General features: G+C 43.2%; 2 protein-coding genes across 2 annotated transcripts; one reads left to right on the top strand and one right to left on the bottom strand.

The window, feature by feature from the left end:
* The first annotated feature begins 9,729 nt into the window (after nt 1–9,729).
* LOC136153689 (ubiquitin-ribosomal protein eS31 fusion protein-like) lies at nt 9,730–10,216 on the top strand. The gene has a single exon (XM_065915737.1). The coding sequence runs from the start codon at nt 9,736–9,738 to the stop codon at nt 10,201–10,203; it is 468 nt and encodes a 155-aa protein (XP_065771809.1). The 5' UTR covers nt 9,730–9,735; the 3' UTR covers nt 10,204–10,216.
* A 3,863-nt stretch (nt 10,217–14,079) lies between these two features.
* On the bottom strand, nt 14,080–15,339 carry LOC136154244 (melanoma-associated antigen B2-like). Its single transcript, XM_065916514.1, has 2 exons — nt 15,096–15,339; nt 14,080–15,065 (listed from the first exon to the last, which is right to left on the bottom strand). The coding sequence occupies exons 1-2, from the start codon at nt 15,337–15,339 to the stop codon at nt 14,080–14,082; spliced, it is 1,230 nt and encodes a 409-aa protein (XP_065772586.1).
* Nucleotides 15,340–23,545: the final 8,206 nt, after the last annotated feature.

Here is a 23,545-nt window from a genome sequence, read left to right as displayed (position 1 = left end):
TCAGCCTACCAAAAAGCTCATTCTCAGAACTTCCCTTTTGGTCCAGTGTTTAAGACTCCCTGCTCCCAATGCACAGGGCATGGGTGGGTTTGATCCCTGGTTGGGGGTGGTCCAGCATGCTTCACAGTCAAAAGAAAAAAAAAGAGCTCCTTCGCAAATAATAATTGGGAAATAAACAAGAGAATAAGCATGTGGCCTAATCCATTAGAATTTATCTTACATTCCTAAATAATATAAGCAAATACAAGCATATAACTTTAATTTTTAGGAAAAAAAGCACAAGAAGGAGTTAGGTAAACCAAAAATTAAGAATCTTTTCCTTATTTATACTCTTTCTTTCAGCCTTTATTGATTAAATATAAAGTGCCTACTGTACATTTTGCACTATGCTCAGACTACAACCCCAAATAAGACCAAATATCTGCTCTTTTTTTACAAAACACTTTATTGAGATATGATTATCATATAAAAAAGTTGTACTCATTTAATGTATACAACTCCATGTTTGGAAATAAATATGCACTTCTGAACCATCGCTACAATCTATGCCATAAACATGTCCATTACCTCCAAAAGTTTCCTCCTACACTCTTTATTGATTTACTCATTTATTTTTGTGGAGGTAAGAAGGACCAAGGACAATTAACATAATATCTACCCTTTTAGCAAAACTTTAAGTATCCAATATGGAATTGTTAACTATAGACTCTATGCTACACATTACATTTCTAGAAATTATTCATCTTATATAACTGAATATCTGTGTCCTTTGACAATCACTTCCTCATTATGCCTCCTCCCAGGCCCTGGCAATCACCATCCTACCCTGCTTCTATGTTTGCCTGTTTTAGATTCCTCATTTAAGTGGTATCATGTATTTGTCCTTCTGTGTCTGGCTTATTTCACTTAGCACAATGTCTTCTAGGTCATCTCTGTTATTGCAAATGACAAAGTTTCCTTCTTTTTAAGGTTGAATATTACTCCATTATGGGCTTCCCAGGTAGCTCAGTGGTAAATAATCCACCTGTCAATGCAGGACACACAGGAGATTTGGGTTCAACCCCTGGATTGGGAAGATCCTCTGGAGGAGGAAATAGCAACCCACTCTAGTATTTTTGCCTGGAGAAGCCCATGGTCAGAGGAGCTTGGCAGGTTACATTCCATGGGGTCAAAAAAGAGTCAGACACAACTGAATGACTGAGGACACATACACACAACTCTCCACTTTATATATATATAGCATATATTTATCTATTCATTCATCAAAGGACATTTAGGCTGTTTCCCTGTCTTGATTATAGTGAATGATGATGCAACAAATATGGGAATGCTGATATCTCTTGGAGAGTCTAATTTTAACTCCTTTGAATAGATACCCAGAAGTGAGTTTGCTGAATCATATCATAATTTGATTTTTAATTTTTTGAGAAACCTCAATACTGTTTTCCACAGTGGTTTCACCCATTGACATTCTCATTAACAGTATAAAAGAGTTCTGTTTTCTAAATGCTTGCACTTAATCAGCTTACTCTCTACTGGAGAGAGAGCAAAACAATCAACTTGTCAAATTATTGTTGTGGTAAAATCATTTAACATCAAATCTACTCTCAAAATTTTAGGCACACAATATAGTACTGTTAAATACAGGCACAATGTTACATAGCAGATTTCTGGAATTTATTCAATGAATAACTGAAACATTATATCAAGTGAAAAGCAACTGCCCATTTCTCCCTCCTGTGGCCCCTTTGTGTTTCTATGTGTTTAAAAACTTCAGATGCCTCATATAAGTGAAACCATGCAGCATTTGCCCTTCTGAGACTAGCTTATTGCATTTAGAATAATGTCCTTGTTGTTTATCCATGTTGTTCCATATGACAAGATTTCTTTAATTTTTAAGGTGAAATTATGTCCAATTGTCTGTATCTACCACATGTTCTTTATCCATTTATCTGTTGGTAGATTTTGGGTTGTTACCATATCTTTGCTATTGTAAATAATGGTGCAATGAACACAGGAGTGAAGATGTCTCTTCAAGATACTGACTTCACTTCCTTTGGATATGCAATTGACCCCTGAACCATGCAGAGTTTAGAACCATGCAACTCCCATGCAGTCAAAATCCCTGTAAAATTTTTACTCTGCCCAAACTTAATAATAACCTACTGTTGACTGGAAGCCTTACTGATAAACAGTCAATGCATATTTTGTATGCTATAAGTATTTTCTACTGTATTCTTACAATAAAGTAAGCCAGAGAAAAAATGTTATTAAGAAAATCATGAGAGAACATATATTCACAGTACTGTATTTATCAACACTGTAAGTTTACAGCACCCATTTATAAGAAAAATTGGCTGTAAGTACCAACATCTATATTGTCTTATATGACACAAAAGACTATACATATAAGACACTAAATATCAAACATGAAAAAATAGTATGAAAATAAATTCATATTTATTTACAGATATAATGATTCAAGCTTCGATAATGAAGCAGCAGCAATATGACTGCTTTATAGTAGCCTAGTGTAATCAAGACTTCCTTGGTGGCTCAGATGGTAAAGCGTCTGACTACAATGTGGGAGACCTGGGCTCAATTCCTGGGTAGGGAAAATCCTCTGGAGAAGGAAATGGCAACCCCCTCCAGTACTCTTGCTTGGAAAATCCCATGGATGGAGGAGCATGGTAGGCTACAGTCCTTGGGGTCTCAAAGAGTTGGACATGACTGAGCGACTTCAGTGCAATCAATAGGATTGCTTCATGGTAGCCAAGCATATACAGTAAGGAATGAATCGCTAAAAATTTTTATAGCATATACTATTATGGCAATATTTATAATACAGTACTGAAAACATTGTTACTTTAAGAGAAAACACTTACCTGTGATGACAGACTGATGTGCAGTTTATTCACTCACAAGAGAGGTGGGACGGTGTGCAGTAATATAATTCTTTGAAACTAAAGTTATAAAACAATAATAAAATGAAAACATTATTAACTTTATATTAAATATCACTCACCTTCTGCCAATGCAATGGTAGGCTATCCATTTCAATACAAGTCTTGCACGCTATGTTCTACATGATGAATACTTAGCTGGTGGTGATGATGAAGATGATGACACAGAAGCATCTCATAGAGTCCTTGCCATACAGTTATTAGCACTTAGCACAAAGACACTCACACACATAATCAGCAGATAAGATTATTACCTGTATGGCATAATGATTATTTACTACTCGTTGAGTGGAAGTGGATCACCATGAAGGTCGTCATTCCCATCACCTTCATGCTGAGTAGGCTGAGGAGGAGGAAGAGGAGGGGATGACCTTGATGAGTGGCAGTGATGGAAGAGCAGAGGAGGTGGAAGGGGAGACAGGAGAAGCAGGCACACTCAGTGTACCTTTATGGAAATACATTGTAATTTCTCTCCGAAGATATTGCTTTTTCATTTGTCTAAAAAATGTTTCTGTGTATTATCAGTCCTCCTTCCACCATTTGCTTTTGTTTCAGTGCCCTTATCATAGAAGGGTCCATGCCATACAAGAAGTCAAAAGCAGTCTTGAGTACTCTGAACACTTCTGCCAGATTGTCTAATGTCCATTTGTTTTCTGGCACTGCTTCTTCTATGTCTTATTCTTCATCATCCAGCTCTGGTTCAGAACCACTCATCTCCATCAAGTCGTATTTTGTTAATTCCTCTGCTGTTGTGTCTGTTAGCGCTTGGATTGTTCCAAGATCCATATTTTGGGACTCTTCACCCCCTCCCACCCTTTCATGTCATAACCACAGTCTCTTTCATGATTTCCTTGACTGACTCTGTCACAAATTCTATGAAGGCAAGTACAACACCTGGACAGTTTTCTTTAGCAGGAATTTATTGTTTGGGCATTCATGGGCTTTTTTTGTGTGTGTGTGTGTGTGTGTCAACAATCACATCTTCAGTCGTGCAATCCTTCCAGACTTCATGATGTTCTATCAGGGTTCTCTTCCATAGCATTGACAAACATTTTCATAGAGTGCCATGTGTACGGAGCAATAAAGGTCCCTCTGACCCTCTGATCTATAGGCAGACTTAGAGATGTTGTGTTTAGGGGAAAGGAGACCACTTTGATTCCTTCAGTGTTGAACTCACAGGGTTCTGGATGGCCAAGGACATTGTCCAATATCAAAAGAATTTTAAAAGGCAGTCCCTTACTGGCAAGGTACTTACTGAATTCAGGGACGAAGCACTGATGAAACCAATCCCCCCAAATGTTCCTGCTGTCCGGCCTTCTTGTTGTACAACTGAAACACTGGCAGATGGTGTTTATAATTTCCCTTGAAGGCTCAGGGTTAGCAGCTCTATAGGTTAGGGGAGTCCTGATCATTTGCACAAAACCCTGATGGCATTGCACAAAATCATAGAATTAGCCTATCTCATTCTATCTCAAATCCTGGAGTTCACTTCCTTTCCTTACCAATGCATGTACTTTGTGGTATTTCCCCCAGAATAGGGCACTTTCATCTGCCTTAAAACATGTCCAGACAGATCTCCTTTCTCTTCAGTAATTTTCTTTTTAAAAATTTTCTTCGAGTACAGTTGATTTACAATATTGTATAAGTTTCAGGTGTACTGCAAAGTGATTCAGTTATACATATACATATGTCCATTCTTTTAAAGAATCTTTTCTCATATAAGTTATCACAGAATATTGAGTTTCCTGCTCTATAGAGTAGACACTTGTTGGCCATCTACCTTATATACAGTATGTGTATATGTTCACCTCAAGCTTCTGATTTATTGCTCCCTGCCCTATTTGCTCTTTGGTAACTATAAGTTCATTTTTTATATCTGTTTAGTCTATTTTTTAAATAAGTTCCTTTGTATCATTTTTTAAAATCATATTTCCACATGAGTGATATTTGTCTGACTTTACTTAATATGAAAATCTCAAGAATGTCCATTGTCTCCACTTTTACTCAACATGATTTTAGAAGCCCTAGCTGTGGCAATCAAAGTAGAGAAGATATAAAAGGAATCCAAGTTGAAAAAGAAATAAAACTGGCACCGTTTGCAGATGACATGATACAATCACATCATGACAAATAGATGGGGAAACGATGGAAACGGTGAGAGAGTTTATTTTCTTTTGGCCTCCAAAATCACTGCAGATGGTGACTGCAGCCATGAAATTAAAAGACGCTTGCTACTTGGAAGAAAAGCTTTGATCAACCTAGACAGCCACACGACTGAAAAGGTCAGGTTTCATTCCAAATCCCAAAGAAAGGCAATGCCAAAGAATGCTCAAACTAATGCACAATTGCACTCATCTCACACGCTAGTAAAGTAATGCTCAAAATTATCCAAGCCAGGCTTCAACCATACGTGAACCATGAACTTCCAGATGTTCAAGCTGGTTTTAGAAAAGGCAGAGGAATCAGAGATCAAATTGCCAACATCCACTGGATTATCAAAAAAGCAAGGGAGTTCCAGAAAAACATCTATTTCTGCTTTATTGACTATGCCAAAGCCTCTATGTGAATCACCCAGATGGGAATACCAGACCACCTGATCTGCCTCTTGAGAAATCTGTATGCAGGTCAGGAAGCAACAGTTAGAACGGGACATGGAACAACAGACTGGTTCCAAATAGGGAAAGGAGTATGTCATCTTGGAATGGTGGCAACCATGACTGCAGACCCAAAGTGTGGTACACAACAAGTAATTCAACTTTTTCGTATAACATCATGACTTCTGTTTCTTGAGAGCACTTCCAGTACCACTAGCAGCACTTCATATGAGTCCAATGGTGTTATTCAAGGTTTATGGTATCATACTAAACACAGTGAGAAATACCTGAGAATCATTGGTGATCACTTTTTTTGAGATCACAGTGTACTACAGAAACTGCTCATCAGAGATGAATGGTGCTATTCAATGGTCCATAAGTGTGTGTGTGTGTCTGTGTTTGTGTGCAAAACTTTTGATAAATTTAACCTTTTCATATTTGTATATATTTTATGGCAGTAAGTGATAAAATAGACTAGTATCTATATAAATTTTATGCATTCATGACACCTTTTTCTTAATTTTTTACATTTCTAGGCTATGCGAGTCACCTGTGAGTTTTTTCAGGTTATCTCAAACTCGGAATAGTTTCCCAATGTATTTATTGAAAAAATATTCATCTATAAGTGGACCTGCACAGTTCAATCTTGTGTTGTTCAAGGGTCAACTGCATACTCAGAAGCAGAAATACTGAGTCGTACGATAGTTACAGTTGTAATTTTCTGAGGAACCTCCTTACTGTTTTCCATAGTGGCTGTGCCAATTTATATTCCCAGCAACTGTGTGCAAAGGTTCCCTTTTCTCAACACCCTTGCCAACACTTGTTATCACTTGGCTTTTTGATAATAGCTCTCCCAACAGGTATGAAGTGATCTGTTATTGTGGTCTGAATTACTATCTCATTGATGATTAGTGATGCTGAGCCCCTTTTCACATAGCTGTTGGCTATTTCTATGTCTTCCTTAGAAAATATTTAGATTCTTTGCTCATTTTTTAGTTATTTTTAATTAATTAGTCTGTAATTGAGTTGTATGAGTTCCTTTTATAATTTAGATATAAACTTATCAGATATATGGCTTGCAAATTTTTTCTATTTCACCTTTTCATTTTGTTGATTGTTTCTATTGCTATACAGAATCTTTTTAATTTGATGTAGCCCCACTGATTTTTCTTTTTCTTGTCTGTGTTTCTGTTGTCAAATTAAAAAAAACAAACAAACACAAAACATTGCCATGACCAATGACAGGGAGCTTTCCCCTGTATTTTCTTCTAAGAATTTTATGATTTCTGGCCTCATTTTAAAGTCTTGAATCCATTTTTGAGTATGATGTAAGATAAGACTCTAGATTTACTCTTTGCAGGCAGGCTTTCAGTTTTTTCAACATTATTTGTTGATTGAGAATACTTTTTCCCCCCTTTGTATTCTTAGTGCCTTTGTTAAGGATTACTTGCCTAAATATGAGTGGGTTTATACCTGGCTCTATTCTGTTCTGTTGGTCTGTGTGTCTATGTTTATGCTGGTATCACACTGTCTTGTACTATATAGTTCAAAATCAAGAAGCACCATGCTTACACCTTTGTTTCTTTGTCAAGATTACTTTCTTTATTCAAGGTCTTTTGAGGTGTCATATGAATTTTAGCCTTTCCAATACTCTGGAAAATTCCACTGGAATTATGACACACATTACATTAAATCTGTAGATCACTTTGGGTAGTATGAATATTTTAACAATGTGAATTCTTCCAGTCCGTATACTTGGAACATCATTTTATTTGTGTCTTTTCCACTTTCTTCAATCAATGTCTCCTTGTTTTCAGTGTATAGATCTTTTACTTCCTTGGTTAAATTTATTTCTAAGTATTTTATTCTTTTTGACATTTTTGAAATAAAACTGTTTTCTTAATTTCTTTTTCAGATAGTTTGTTGTTAGTGTTTACAAACACAACTCATTTTTGTGAGTTATTTTGTGTCCTGCAGCTTTCTTGAATTCATTTCTTAGTTCTAACATTTTCCTGGACACTTGGAACATTCACCACACTCTCACTTTCCCCCACCAAGAAAGGTAACAATCTCTCTTGGTACTGAACTGTGCCAGCCTGAGACAAGGGCTGATGCCAATAAAGTCAAATTGCTGTTCTTACCCATTTCAAGTATAGCTGATCTAAGTTATATGCTTACCTGTGGTACTGCAATTTCTTAATTGCATTCTGGACCTTCAATAAAGGTATTATGTTACTTATACAATGTTAAAATCTGGGCTGCTGAGGGTATACAGGGGCTGGGAATTCCCATTCAACTGTATTACAGATGCCACTCAGTCAGGATCCTTTTCTTTATTTCCTGATACCAACAATTTTTCTGTGTTCATTCATATTGGCAAGGAAATGCCAGTTCTCTTGACACATTATCTTGTTCTGAACCACAGAAGGAGATTCAAGGATTTCTGATTCATTATACAAAATACCAAAACCTTTATACTTATACTGAAATACAGCAATAAATGGGATATACTTTGTTCATAAACACAGATATGGAAGTCAAATAAACTTTCAATTACAAGGAAGAGTATTTTAAGAGTACCAAAAAAGAAAAAGAAAGCCCTAAACAAACAAACAAACAAAAAATACATCTCCCAGTTACTGAGGTCAAGCGAGAAAAAAAAAAAGTCATGAAATATGTTCCCTTCAGCTCCACCTTGTCACTCAATTACTTCAAATACTTTCTTCTCGTTTCAACTACAAGATGAAGGATCCACCCTAGATGTCGCTATGTGGGAGGAGCTGCCGTATTTGGATCTGGAACGTGCCCTACCCATGGCAGTAGCACTCTCTCTCAGCTCTCAAAGACTCTCTGTTCCTCATCCTATGATGGAATTCAGGACCTCCCAGGGCTGCTATCAGTAACTGGACACTACAGAACCCCAGTGGTTCTGGGTGGCTATTTCTTTCACTTCTTTTTAAGGGGCTTTACATATATATCTGACAATTCCTTCTCTGACCTGAGATTGCCCTCCTTAGACCAAAGGTCTCAAGTCCCTGACAACTGTACTGTGAGCTAGATGTTTAGCTTGAGAGCTCTGCCTGGAGCCTTCTTATACCTAATATTCTGGAGTGTTGCTTTCCTCAGTCCAGATGCATGGGTATCTTCCTATAGGCCCTTGCCCCTTTGATAAATGGCTTCTTGGGAACTGTCACATCTCTGAAAAGCCCCAAGCAGTTTCCCTACTGCAAGTGTTGCAGAGGAGGAGTCCCTGTCCTAGGAGTGATGAGAGATGGGAAATCCATGGCATAAGTAAGGGGGCCCAGTGGAGACCCGTGAGAGAAACAAACATGGTAACCTGTCCCTTCTCTCCTTCAGCCAGACTTCACAGGCAACTTCTGTTCTAATAAATAAACTTTTTATTTTATGTCTAATAGATATTTCTTTATACAAAGAAATGGCTGTGAGACGATTTATTTTTGAATCCTGATCTTTTGAGCTTATGTGTAACTTAAAAACTTTCGGATCTTTTAAGCTTATCCGAGACCTCATATATATGGACAGATGATCCTATTGCCAGCAAACATTATTGCTTTGTTTCCTCTCTTTATATGTCACATTTAGTTTTATTATTATTATTGCTCTAGCTATGTATTACAATATAATAGTTTGACATGAGAGTCCTTCTTATTGCTTCCGATTCATTTCACAGTAATGAAAATAAAAAGGGAATTAAGGGCACAAGGTCAGCTCAGGCTTGCAGGAGTGAGGGTGAGCTTTAGACTAACTCAACTCAAGGGCCTACAACCATCCTTGTCACTTACCAGCCATGGGAAGTTTGTCACGTCATTAAACTCTCTGAGAGAGCCTCAGGCTCTTTATCTATGAAGTGAGTTTGACAAACCCCCTCTGGAAGGACTGGTGGCATGTGGTGGTAACTGTAAAGCATCTACTGCAGTGCCTGGCAGGCACCGTATCCCTCCTTTCTCATGACTAGTGACTGTACTTTACAGCAAAGATCTGACCTCCCTTAGGCCTGATATAGGGCCACTCTGGTGGCTCAGCAGTAAAGTATCTGCCTGTGGTACATATAGGAGATGCAGGAGACCTAAATCGGAGCCTGGGGGGCTACAGTCCATGGGGTCAAAAAAGAGTCAGGCACAGCTTCCAGATTCGCCATCTGCAGTGGAGCCGCCAAGATGCAGATTTTCGTGAAGACCCTAACGGGGAAGACCATCACTCTCGAGGTCGAGCCCTCGGATACAATAGAAAATGTAAAGGCCAAGATCCAGGATAAGGAAGGAATTCCTCCTGACCAGCAAAGACTGATCTTTTCTGGCAAGCAACTGGAAGATGGACGTACTTTGTCTGACTACAATATTCAAAAGGAGTCCACTCTTCATCTAGTGTTGAGACTTCATGGTGGTGCTAAGAAAAGGAAGAAGTCTTACACCACTCCCAAGAAGAACAAGCATAAGAGAAAGAAGGTTAAATTGGCTGTTCTGAAATACTATAAGGTGGATGAGAATGGCAAAATCAACCACCTTCGCCGGGAGTGTCCCTCAGATGAATGTGGTGCTGGAGTTTTTATGGCCAGTCACTTCGACACACATTATTGTGGCAAATGTTGTCTGACCTACTGTTTCAACAAACCAGAAGACAAGTAATTGTATATTGGTTAATAAAGATATGAGCTAACATTAAAAAAAAAAAAAAAGTCAGGCACAACTCAGTGATTCAACGACAAAAAGAAGGCCTGATATAAAGAAGTGAGGGAGAGGCTTGCCTGACAGTTCTCCCCTGAGCTTTCTAGAACTGATATCAAAGGGTACAGCATGACACTCTTTGTCTCTATTCAAGGATGGGTAGACCCCTCAGTCTCCATTTGGGCTTCACAATTTGACTTCTGGTGGGGCCTGGGGAATCCCCTCCTTCTGGACCTGAGGCCTATCTCCACATAGTAAGACTGATACCTCCCTGTGAGCCTGGAGGATGAAATAAGGGTGGCCTTATCTAGCTACCCCTGCCCATAGTCTCACAAGGATGAAAGTTCTGGAAGCTGGTTGAGGATGAAAGACAGTTCCTCTCACGGTCCCAAATCAGGGTTCCAAATCAGGGTCCCAAATGTGACTCTCAGCCAAGCCCAAGATCCCTTGCTCGGTTGACATGGGACCACCACCATCAGACCAAAATCCCAACTTTCCTGCTACTCCTTGGTCAGAACTGAAGGGTCCCTTGGGCTGACAACTCTGCCTGGGACCTTCTAACCTGATAGTAGGGAGGATTCTATGTGGTCATCCTGGTATGCGTGTTCCCACATTCTTTACCATCCTCACCCTGACTTAGAAATAACCTTGAAATATTTACAACCTGGAAATATTCACTGACTTATCTTAAGGCTTCTCCCCTCAAGCCCCCAATTCCCTGACCCTCGAGGAAGAGGTGAAATTTGCCTCATCGGGCCACCACAGCCTGTGGTCTTCCGAGGCTAACAGCAGTGGAAGGAGTATGTTCTGCCCCTATTGTTTTGAGACAGATGGTCTTTTCAGTCATCAGGGTCCTTACCTTCTGCTACAATCTGGAAATCATACTTCTGTTGAGCTGTGGCTACTCCCTTTGACCAGGATGAAGTTCCTTCCCTCCATGAGACGCTCTGGGAGTGAGTAGGACTCACCACGTCACCAGGCCTAAGTGGCAGAGTCTCAGGCCTGACAGGGACAGAGCCCTCCGTGGCCCCCTTCTTTCTGGGAGGGATCCTTCATTGTCAGCCAGTGCCGTCAGTTGACTCCTGTTCAGAACTGGGTACCCGACCTCAACTGAATGGGGTCTCCTGCACTAGTCCAAGGACTTTAAGGCCCTGAAGCCATCTGCCTTCAGAAAATAAAAGATAAACCTAGTCTGAAAGCCCTGCCTGTTCCCTCCCAGGGCCCATTATATTTGCAAGACTCTCTAAGAATTTATCTGTAACGGGGTAGTTGGCTGCCACACTCCTCATACAGGACTGTGCAAATGTCATGCCTGGGATTTCCACTCTCTGATGAAGAACCAGCCTATAAATCACTGACCACATCTCCTTGACACCCTCCATGCAGAAGTCAGGGGGCCCTTGAGCTGGCCAGCACTTACCTATGCTTCCCAGGGCTAACTGGAGAGGAGGGACTAAGTACAGCCCTGTCAGCTGGGGTTGAGGGGCTTCCATACCCACACCCTGGGTCTTCAATTTGACTCTGCACCCTTCCTGGGGTTCTAGTCTCTGCTGACCTGAGGCTGAGGACTCTGCTGATTCCCAATGTCCCCACCTTCCCGGGACCTGAGTTGAGAATGTTAACCACAGCAGCCTGGATTGTTCTGACTTCATGGGATCGCCAAGGACGATGGGTCTTTACAGGTTGCTACTGTTGTGGCTGGGTCTTTCTATCACCCTCATTCAGGTTAATCACCATCATTTCTGAGAGATTGATCCTTTCTCTTATCCAACCTCAGAACTCTGCCCCAAGACCAAGTTTCTTACGTCTCTGAGAAGCCTGAAGAATAAGCAAGGCATGCTTAGCCTAACAGTTCTGAGATCCTCTGTGTCTGAGAGCAGACGAGAGTGCTTTCCCAGTGACTCCCCCCATATTCTTGGGCCTTGCTCTCCTCAATCCTCCTACATGGGGTCCTCATCTTGCTTTCTGTGTCTTGGATCAAAGGGTTCTGGGGAAATTCCACATCTCTGCAAACTCTTGAGCCATGTGTGCTCTGCAATGCTACAGAGAATGAATGGGTCCCTGTTCCAGGAGTGATGGGAGATGGACAAGCTATAGCCCAAGGAGTCCCAGGAGAGGTGGTAGCCCATCAGGGGGGAAAAAAGTACATTACTCTACCTCCTCATCAGCCAGATGAAGGTTCTCATGCCATTTCTGTTCTGATAGATTTACTTTTTATAGGCAAGAGACTGTAGGCATGATATGGAGAGCCCTTGGTCTTCAGAGGTTATCTAACATGGCCAATGTACATGCTTATACTGGCACCGAATATTGTCTCTTTCATTTATCTGTGAGTAATGAATAAGGTATTTGTATTTTTTGTTAAATATATTTGGTATTCTTACTGCTCTGGCTACACATTCCAATCCAGTAGCTTGAGCACAAGGGCATTCTTTTTTTTATCACCTAGGACAAATTTTGAAGTACTGAGAAAAACACTAAAATAAAAGATACAGGGTGGGGACTTTCCTGGTGGTCCAGTAGCTAGTACCCCAGGCTCCCACTGCAAGGGCCCCAGGTTCGATCCCTGGTCAGGGAAGTAGACCCCACATGCTGCAAGTAAGATCCAGCACAGCCAAATAAATAGCAAATAAATAAGGAAAAGGAAATGAAATGTCAAATATTAAAAGTACTTGTTTAAAAAAAAGACAAAGGTATGTCTCAGGGTGGGGATAGAATAGTATGAGTGCTAAAGTAGTTTAGGACATGAGTCTAGTCCCAGCTCTGTCATTTACCAGCCTTAAGTATTTCGGCACAAAATCAAACTCTTAACTATGAGGCTCGGGCTCTCCACTGTGAAGTGAGTTTGATAAGCTCTGTCTGGTCTGACTGGTGGAATATATGTATTTTTGGAAAGCATCAGGCACGACACCTGTCTCTATTGAGACATTAGGGGCAATGGCAGCTATTACTATGATTATCTTGACCTCAGATATTACATCAGCTGGGATTTTTTTTTTTTTTTTTGGCATCTAAGAGATGTTAGGGACTATGCAGGGTTCCAACTGAAGAAAATACAAAACAAAAAATTATCCAACCTCCCCAATCAGCCAAACTTCTGCTTAGCAATGAAACCAAAGTAATATGTTCTCACCACCCCCTCTTTACCTTGCTTCTTTCTTGTTCTTCCTGATTGAGAGAGTAACTCAGCCTCTTCCAAATAATGACAGCTTCTCTGAGAAACTATAACTGCATGGGCAGAGGCGTGCAATGCTATTTTTTTTTTTTTTTGACTAAACATTGCCAGTACAAGCATGAAGTTTTAAGAGCAGATGCTCAATTAATGTTTGTGTAAAAGAAGAACCACGTATAAATCATTTGCTATAATTTATATTCTCAAACATTCTTGAAAAATATAATCTGATCAAAGTATATATCTTTTACATTTACACAAAGGGAAACTAAACAGAGAGTAAAGCAAACCAAAAAATGATGAACTTTCAGCTCTCTACTAATGTATCAATGTTCTGAGCCTCTATTAGTGTGGTGTCTTTCACATTTCTAAGCATATCCTTATCCTAAAGTGTAGTTATTCTCATCCTGAATCACAAAATGATTTGAGGATTTCCAATATATATTTCAAAAAACAGAACTCTTAATCCTAAATCTGACAAACAGCAAACTGCATGTGACCCATTTAATTAATATACTTCTATCATGAACCTAAAATAAACTTTGTGGAAAAAAGTAACAATTGAAAATTGAGGAATAAAAAGTCAACAAGTTATTGATGCATATCAGGAACACAGGTTGACAGGCTTTTCCAACCATAAAGTGAAGAATGGGCTTCAGACCACACTAGGGGCAAGATGAGCAGCTGGATGTGGCCCTGGAGTGGGCACTGGCTGCAGCAGAAGGGCCAGCACTGGCCAAGGGAGAAGGGACAGCACTGGCAGAGGCAGACATGTCAGCCCTGGCCGAGGCCGAAGTGCCAGCCCTGGCTGCAGCAGAAGTGCCAGGTCTGGCCGAGGCAGAAGGGCCAGCACTGGCTGAGGCACAAGTGCCATGTCTGGCTGAGGCAGAAAGGCCAATACTGGCTGCATCTCCAGCTCCAGTGCTCTCTACTTCCTCTCTCCAAGCCTCCTCATAATGTGGCAGTAAGGCATCAGGGACCGAATCCTTGACCTTGGTCAAAAACTCCAGGACTTTCATCTTGCTGGTTTCCATGAGCGCTCTCGGACCCCACAGGAACTCATAGCGAGGGGGATTGCTGCCGGGCACCTGGTGGTACTCCAGGTACTCTTCCCGCACCAGATCTTCTGTGATGAGCTTCTGGGGGTCTCCAAAGATGAAGTGCCTTCTTCCATCATAGATGCCCAGCATATTCAGGAACTTCCAGACCTCCTCCTCAGAGGCGCGGCGGCCACTGAGGTAGATGACACCCAGGAGAGGCGTCAGAACACCATTCTTCGGCAGCCCCCAGTCACCTCTCATAGACTCACTGTCGCCGAGATCTAGGTTGCTCACCAGGGTATAGGAGTGACTGTTGGGCCTGACTTCCCTCAGCACCAGGCCAAACACCATCTCTATGCGCTCAGAGGCCCTGCTGAGGATCTCAGGGAATTGCTCCCTGTACCTTTTATTGATTGCCTTCAGCATTTCAGATCTCTTAATGAGCTCCCTCACTTTATATTTATACAGCATGTACTGCACCAACATCCCTTGTTTCCTGGTCAGAAGATCTGTGCGAGCACTCTCAGCAGCAGCTGAGACCTGGGAGGAAATTTCACCTTCCTGAACTTGGCCCTCAGCATCTACACCAGATCTTGAGCGTGCTTTGCCACCTGCACCAGCTCTTGAGCGTGCGTTGCCACCGACACCAGATCTTTTGCGCATAGCACCTGCAGCAGCACTGGTGGTGCCTTGGGCTCCCTGAGGCCCCTTGGGGGTGCCAGCAGCAGACGAGCTTGAGGGAGCGCTCTCTGCATCAGGAGAGGAGGGGGAGGCGGTCTCCTCTCCCCCAGATGTGGTGCCCTGATCATGAAGACCCTGGGTCTCAGCTCGGGCCTGGCGACGTTTCTCACGAGCACGGTTCTTACTCTTCTGCCCCCGAGGCATCATGGCCGTGGTCAGGGACCGCAGGCAGGAGTCTGGGCCAATAGGGGATTGGGGCACCTGAAGGATGGAGAATGAGGTGACATGAGCACCTTAAAACAGGGAGATTCTACCTTGGCTTAATCAAAGGCCGCCTCTGCAGGTGTCCTTGAGGATACTGCCCGAGGAACCCACAAGGCTCCTGTTTTCCTGGTCAGTGTGTCCCCTGAGAATCCCACAGAGGTAGAATAGAGGCCTTACTTTTCCTCTGCATCCTCTCAACCATGTTTTGGATTTACTGAGCTGACAGCACGTGCTGGCAGTGGGGTCCTCTCAGCTCATTTCCAGTATTATTACATCAAGTCCTGGCGGAGCCTGGGCATCCTTCCCTCTGCTACTCCGATGTAGACACTTTAGACCTCCACATGATCCAGAAGCAAGTGAAAGGATGCCTCAGTCCACCTCCTTCTGAGGGGATACCCAGTGCTGAGGGCTCAGTAGGGCTTTTTCCACCCTGAGTTCACTGGGATCATCATTCATGGTCTTACCTTGGCTCCTTAAAACATTGGGCACTATTATCCATTTTCTGACTGGTGGCTGCACCTTCAGAGTAGATATTTCCCCTCCCCTAGACTTGGTATAAAGCAGTGAAACAGATGCTCAACCTTACAGCCCTTCCCTGAGATTTCCTGGGCTGAAATGCAAGTGTTGGGACAGACGCTCTGAGTCCTCACTCAGGTTCCTCAATTGGGCTCCTGGTAGAGAACCTCCTCTTTCTCTCTCTTTTTTTTTTTTAAATTTTTTAATGTTTTTTTTTCCTCTTTCTCCTGAACTGATGCCTGTGTGATAGTAAAAGCCAACCACCTTGTGTCCCAACAGGAGGAAGTGAAGATGACCTCATCTTACCAAACACCATTTCCTAAGAATGGAAGCTGTTGCAGGCAGTTTATGTTCCTGTGGTCCCACACAAGATCCCAATTCAAAGTCTAAAATATGTTTTTTTGCTTCTCTTTTCTTCTATATGTCTTTTTAAAAATAAATTTATTTACAATATTGTGTCATTTTCTGCCCCACATCAATATGAATCAGCCATAGGTATACTGTATGTCCCCTCCCTCTTGAAACTCACTCCCAACCTCCCACCCCATCCCACCCCTCTTTAAGTTGTCAGAGTACCAGATTTGAACTCCCTGAGTCGTAAGACTAATTTCCACTGGTTATTTATTTTACATACGGTAATGTGTGTGTTTTCAATGTTACTCTTTCAATCTGCCCCTCCCTCTCCTTCCTGCACTGTGCCCATGAGTCTGTTCTCTATGTCTGCATCTCCAGGCTGCCCTGAAAATAGGTTCATCAGTACCATCTTTCTGAATTCCATATATATGCATTAATATATGATATTGGCTTTCCTTTTTCTGACTTAATTCACTCTGCATAAAAAACTAGGAATAAAACTACCACATGAGCCAACAATCCCACGACTGGGCATATACCCTGAGGAAACAGTAACTGAAAAAGACACTTGTACTCTAGTGTTCATTGCAGCACTATTTATAATAGCCAGGACATAAAAGCAACCATGGTCTACATTTGACTCATGACAGAGTCTAAGATTTCTCCCTCTGCTGGCCACTCCCCTCAGACCAAGACCCTTACTTCCCCATTAGCCCGCAGTGGGAACCGACATGTATCCCTGAGGTCTGCCAGGGATGACAACACGGAGGATGTGTCGGAATGACGTGGTGTGGAACATCCCCACAGCCTCCGAGTTTCTCACAATGACACCTCGTAAACCCGAAACCCTCTCTTGCCGACCTGAGGCTGCCCCCTTTGGCCTGGTCTGTCACTTCCCTCAGATGACCTGGGAAGTGTCAAAATGTCCGATTCTCCCAGGCCTGAAAACAGGGCTGGCGCTTTACGCGGCCCTGTTTCTTTTGGGAGGGGCCCCCGTCCTCACTCAGTGTCACAGCCATGAATCCTGTTGGGGACTAGGTCCCTCTGTTAAACTGGGTTTATTCCATTAGAGCAAGGCTCTCACCTCCCCGATACCACCTCCAGAGGACACCGGGGGGCACCACAGTTGGCCACCTCTACCCGGGGCCTCCTAGAGCCCAGTATAGGGGAGCTGCTCATTGCGGCCCTCTTGCGGTGTCAAAGTCTGCTCACAGGCCCTCAGGGCCGTTATCTAGGACCTAGAGCTCCTGGGCGGGTAGATCCGGGCCTACCCCCACAGCCAACGCCTTCGCCTGAGACACGCTAGACCGCATTCAGCCGATAGCTCTGAGGGGCCCACAAGAGCCATATCACAGTGGGATGTGGATGGGTCACTTTTATTACTGGGAGGGTTGGGAAAGTCCTTTCAGCTACATTCAGGTCCTCACCTTGGTTCCGGACGAGTCCTGGACACTAAGTCTCCGCCAAACGGTCGCTGCGGCTATCCGTCAAGCTTCTCGCCTTCGAAGCGGAAGTGGAAGGGAGCTGCGTAAGGTCCTACGTGCGGTCTCCCAGGGATGACAGCAGGGGCAGCGTGCTACGGGAACCCTGGTAGCTCAATATTCATCCGTCCCTGAGTCCTCCTTGTGCAGAGCCGGGACGCCTCCACCTATGAACCTGAGTTCTCCAGCCCCCAAAGCCTTCGCCTCCCTGAGTCTCTAGTGGGGGGAGTCAGAGCACTGCTCTGAGCATCTCTGCTTGTCAGGAGGGGCACCACTCTGTGAGCCTCCCTCTTTGGTGGGGAGATCCTCTCATAATACTGATGGTCCTCACCTTAAGGCCGGTTATGGTCAAGATTACCCACTCTGCAGAACTGGGGTCCGATCTTGCTAGAAAAGGCCTTGCCCTCCCTGAGATCACACTGGTGGAATGAGGGGACCACTCACAAGTAGCTCTTTTGGGTTTCTCAGGGCTAAGAATTTACTGAATTCTATTTGTCTCCCTCTGGTTTTGGAGGTCTCCTGTTAATACTTTCTTTGACTCTTGTTAAGGCCTGGGTTTTCTCTCTGCAGATCTGTGACTGTCCCACCAGTCCAGGGTCCTCACCTCCATAAGACTGTCTAGGGAGACTGAGGGGGTTCCTCTACCTCAAACATCTGTCCTGGGCATCTCAGGGCTGACAGCATTGGGGAATTCGTGGGGCTTCTCTGTTCGTGAGTGCTTCTGTTGTTCTTGTTCAGATTCTGGTCAGATACCTGACCAGGCAAGGGACTCTACTCTCTGCTAACTTGAAGCTTCTCCCATTAAATCAAGATACTCCCCTTCTGGGACCCTCCAACTGGAAGCCAGGTTTAGCCACATCGAGCCAGGACTGTTTTGGACTTCTAACAGTTGATGGCCTGAGCCAGACTTCACAGAAACCCCACTCTTCTGACTGGGTCCTTCCATCATTCCTCATTCAGGGTCCCCAACTTCATATCTATCAAAGATTGGCACTCTTTTTACTTACCTCTTTCTGTTGTTCTTAGGCCAAGGCTGTTAAGTCCCTGAGAAACCTGAAGAATACGTGAGGATGTGCTCAGCCTGCCAGCTCTCTCTGGGGCTAAGTTCGATAGCAGATGGAAAACTGTCTAGGTGTGACTCCCCTGTATTCTGGGGTCTTGGTCTTCCATGCCCTCTAACATTGAGACCCTTCTCTTGGCTCTTTCCTCTCGGGTTAAAGGTTTCCTGAGAAATGCCTCATTCCTACAAGCACGGAGCAGTGTCCTTACCACAAACCTTGGTCCCTGTCTTAGGAGTGATGTGAGATGGAGAAGCTGAAGCATAAGGCAGGAGTTCCATACAGGTGGTATTCTGTCATGTGGGAAAAATACACTCATATTTTCCTTCTCTTCACCAGCCAGACTTAGATTCTGATGTAAATTCTTTTCTGAGAGATTTATATATTTATGGGGAAGGGACTGTCCAGCATGATTATCTGAGCCTCTGATTTTTTGAGTTAGCTGACATTGCATATGTAGATGATCATTTTGTTACTGAGTACTAGCTTTCTTTTCTTTATTCATGCCTGTCATTTATTTTGGTACTCACATTGCTCTGGGAAAGTATTCCAATCCAGTAGTATAAGCACGGGTTTTTTTTTTTTTTTTTTTTTTTTTTTAATTACCTGAGTTGCATTTTTAGGAAGGAAAAAAAAATGAATATAAGAAACACAAGGTGGGCCTCAGACTGGAAGAACTGGAGTAATGTGGGCTCTTGACTGGGCCCTTGACTAATCCCAACCTGGATCAAGTTTCAAATTTGTCCCTTAACAGTCACATAAATTAGGGCACATGACAACTCTGAGCACCAGGCTCTGCATCTGTGAAGTAAGTTTGATAAAAGCTCTGTCTTGTAGAACTGGTAGGATGTAGTTAAAATGTGTTAAGTATCTGGCACATTGACTGGCCTGTGTTGAGACTTCAACATGGCATTTATTACTGTGATTAATTTGGACCTGATGACATAATTCAGTCTGTTGTTTTTTTTAACTCCAGCAGAAGCCAGAAAATATGTAGCATCCTAGAACCAAGAAAATCTAGGGGCTTCCCTGGTAGTCCAGTGACAAAGACTCCATGCTCCCAATGCAGGGGACCTGGGTTCAGACCCTGGTCAGGGAACCAGATCCCACATGCCACAACTAAGAGTTTGCATGCTGAAACTAAAGATACTGCATGGTGCAATGAAGATTGAAGATACCAAATGCCACAAGTAAGATTCGGCACAGCCAAATAAATAAATAATAAATGAATATGTTTTTAAAAATAAATAAAATCCAATCACTCAAAATGCTGATTAGCAAGAAACACTATGTAATATTTCCCTATCACATGATAAATTATTCAATATGGGTATAAGATACACATCCCCAGTTAGATGCAACACAAATCCCCTAAATCTGTGTAAAGGATCACCAACTTCCCTCCCTATGAAAAGTTCTTCCATCTAATCTACCCTTGTTTTCATTCATTTAATCACCACCTAAAACCTAGAACATATAGGGTTTGGCAAATTATACACAATAACTAATTTAAATGCCAGTCTGATGTTGAGGGCTCTGACCCTCCCCTCCCAGTGCAAAGGTGCCCAGTGGCTTCTTACCATCCTGCCTCAAAGGAGAATCACATTTATTTCTCAGAAGCTCCCGGGAAACGATGTGAATGAAATATCTAATTTGCATACTGTGTTCACCTGCTCTGGGACAAGAGCACAGGGCACGTCCCATCCCTCCCACTGTGATACACTCATGAATATTAGGCTCAGAACAGTCACCAGGGGCTTGATATTATGCATGCATGCCCTTTACATAACTCAGCTTCGCATCTTAGGTGAGGTCCAGTTTTCTGAGAAGGACACAGGAGTTGCCCACTTCCTTCACATCCACCCCCAAAGATCAGCTCCATATGCTCAGAGGCTCTCCTAGGGATACCAGGAAGTGAAGTGCTCCTTATCATTTTTTCTGACATTCACCATGTCTGAATTTGTGAGGGGCTCTTTCATTTGATAACTGAGCCCCAGGAAAATCACCAACAAAACCACTTTCTAATTGAAAGTATGTTTGGGTAACTTCTCAGTGTCTGGCAAAGTTGTGTGGTTCTCTGACTTTGTTCTCTGCTTGATCACCGGAATCCTCAGCTGATATGCTTGATGAGGTGCCTATGAACACTCCTGATGCTGAGTCTTTGGGTCTCCTTGTGGTCCTGAAAGCACTGCTCATATGTGCTGCACCACTGGTTCTCATCCTGAGGCATGATGGCTCTTGTTGGTACCCGTAAGCAAGAGTGTGGGTAGGAGGCATTGCAATGGGACACCGCAGGCTAAGGAAGAGGGGGAAGATAGAAGTGGTGTCAGCTGGTAAACTAACTTTGCTTGCTCTGATGAAGGCCAACTCCACCAGACTTTTTCTAAGTGTGGTGTTCTAGGGCCTCATGGGTCTCCTGGCCTGTTTGTCCCATAAGCACTTGAAGAAACAGAAGGCATTTCACAGCTCCACCAGCTAACCCAATTGGAGACTTCTTAGGGCTCATAGTGGGCTTCCCTGATGGCTCAGATGGTAAAGAATCTGTCTGCAATGAAGGAGACCTGGGTTTAATCCCTGGGTTGGGAAGATTCCCTGGAGAAGGGAATGGCAACTCACTCCAGTATTCTTGCCTGGAGAATTCCATGGACAGAGGAGCCTGATGGGCTACAGTTCATGGGGTCACAAAAAATTGGACACGACTGAGGGACTAACTCTTTCTTTCACTTTCAGGGCTCACAGTAGGGTGGGCAGAATTGGGCTCTGTTAAGTGCGCCTGTATTACAGTGGGTGGTCCCCTCAGTTCTCACTTGGGGTCCTCCCTGTGACTCCTAGCAGTTACTGGGACACTGTACTGACCCGAGGTCATCGCCCTTCAGACAAAGGCCCTCATCTTTCTGAAACTCTAACAAGGAAGTGAGGGAGGCACCTCATATGGTCACCCCCATCTGGGTTCTCCCAAGGTTGATGGTGTGGCCTTGACTCTGGGGGACACCTTCTCTTTGGGGGTAGGCAATGGCATCCCACTCCAGTACTCTTGCCTGGAAAATCCCATGGATGGAGGAGCCTGGTAGGCTGCAGTCCATGGGGTCATGAAGAGTCAGATATGACTGAGCAAATTCACTTTCACTTTTCACTTTCATGCACTGGAGAAGGAAATGGCAACCCACTCCAGTGTTCTTGCCTGGAGAATCCCAGGGACAGTGGAGTCTGGTGGGCTGCCATCTATGAGGTTGCACAGAGTCGGACACGACTGAAGCGACTTGGCGGCGGCAGCAGCAGCAGCAGCAGCAGCAGCAGCTGTCCCTTCACTGCTCATGCTGGTTGCTCACCCTGACTCCTGACAGAGTATGGAATTCCTCCCTCTGCCTAACAGGGTCATCCCCTTCAGACCTCACTTCCTTGAGTTGTCTGAGGAGAAAATAACACCGGACAAAGAAATATAGAACCTGTTTTTTTCATTAACAGGATGTCTGGCAAATCGACCTGTGGGGGAAGTGAGGGTCCTTAGCTTGAAACTCTGCCTGGGCCTCCCAGGTCTCACAGCAGGGCTGGCAGAGACTTCTGAAGTTCCTCCCTTCTGGAGCTATATTATTCTCAGTTCATATGGGAGATATTTGGAGAAATCATGGTACGTGGTGCAAAGCAGGTTTGAGGATGTACCAGAGACCTATTGGGGAGGGAATGACAGCAGTGATGGGTGGAACATCATACTGTGCCCGCCTGTCTTGCTGAGACATTGTTACAGGGAATCAAATGTATCCCCTAAACAGTGCTGGAGTGGTGCTGATATCAGTATTTTCAAAAACAGGACCTGTTAAATAGTATTAGGTGCTATTCATAAAACAGCAAATCATTTAAACAAAGTTAAGTTCTAGTTTTGTTTTCACCGCAAGACTTCCTAAACCTCTCAGTATGCCAATATGTACTGAGAAACTCCAAGAAGGCTAATATAATGTGATAAGTTTTCTGAACATATTTGACTATCAAAACATGTCCTCCTGCCATTTTCTTTTTTCACACTGATTCTCAGGACTTTGGCACTGAACATTTTGGAGGTGGTGTCTGCAATGTTCCTGGCAGATCTTCAGCTTATGCTTTTCTGCTATTTTCAGTGGCAGTGTAGTGGCCTTTGGATGGGGCAAGAAATTCAGGCCAGGGACATTTTCAAAACAAAATAGCTTCTTTAGTGCCAATAAAGATGATATCTAAGACACAAGGAGCTTAATAAGTGACATGAAATATTAACTCTCTATATTTTCCAGAATTCCAAACCACATCCAAAACTTGCTTGACATATTTGATCACTGAGAGACACACTCTAAGGGTCATATGTTAACTATGCTCAGTTGTTCAGTCGTGTCCGACTCTTTGCAACCCCATGGACTATAGCCCACCAGGCTCTGTCCATGGGATTTTCCAGTCAAGAATACTGGAGTGGGTTGCCATTTCCTCCTCCAGGGGATCTTCCTGACCCAGGAATCAAACCTTTGTCTCTAGTATTGGCAGGCGGGCCACTGAACCACCTGGGAAGCCCATGTTAACTATAGGTCATCCCAAATTCACCAAAGAACAATGCTATATTATGGCTACTTAAAGGAGAGTAGATGCATATTTTGTAAGCATCCAAAGCTCTAAGGGGGATAATATGCTCGAGTCAGCCCAGTTGTAGGGGACCTACTCAAAAAAGGTGTGAATCCAGGGTAGGCATTCAGGTTCAGTGGGTAACGGGAATGTTTG

Source organism: Muntiacus reevesi, chromosome X (genome assembly GCF_963930625.1).
Source record: "Muntiacus reevesi chromosome X, mMunRee1.1, whole genome shotgun sequence".
Classification (NCBI taxonomy): domain Eukaryota; kingdom Metazoa; phylum Chordata; class Mammalia; order Artiodactyla; family Cervidae; genus Muntiacus; species Muntiacus reevesi.
Note: the sequence above shows the minus strand (reverse complement) of the source record. Positions and strands in the feature narration are given on the sequence as shown.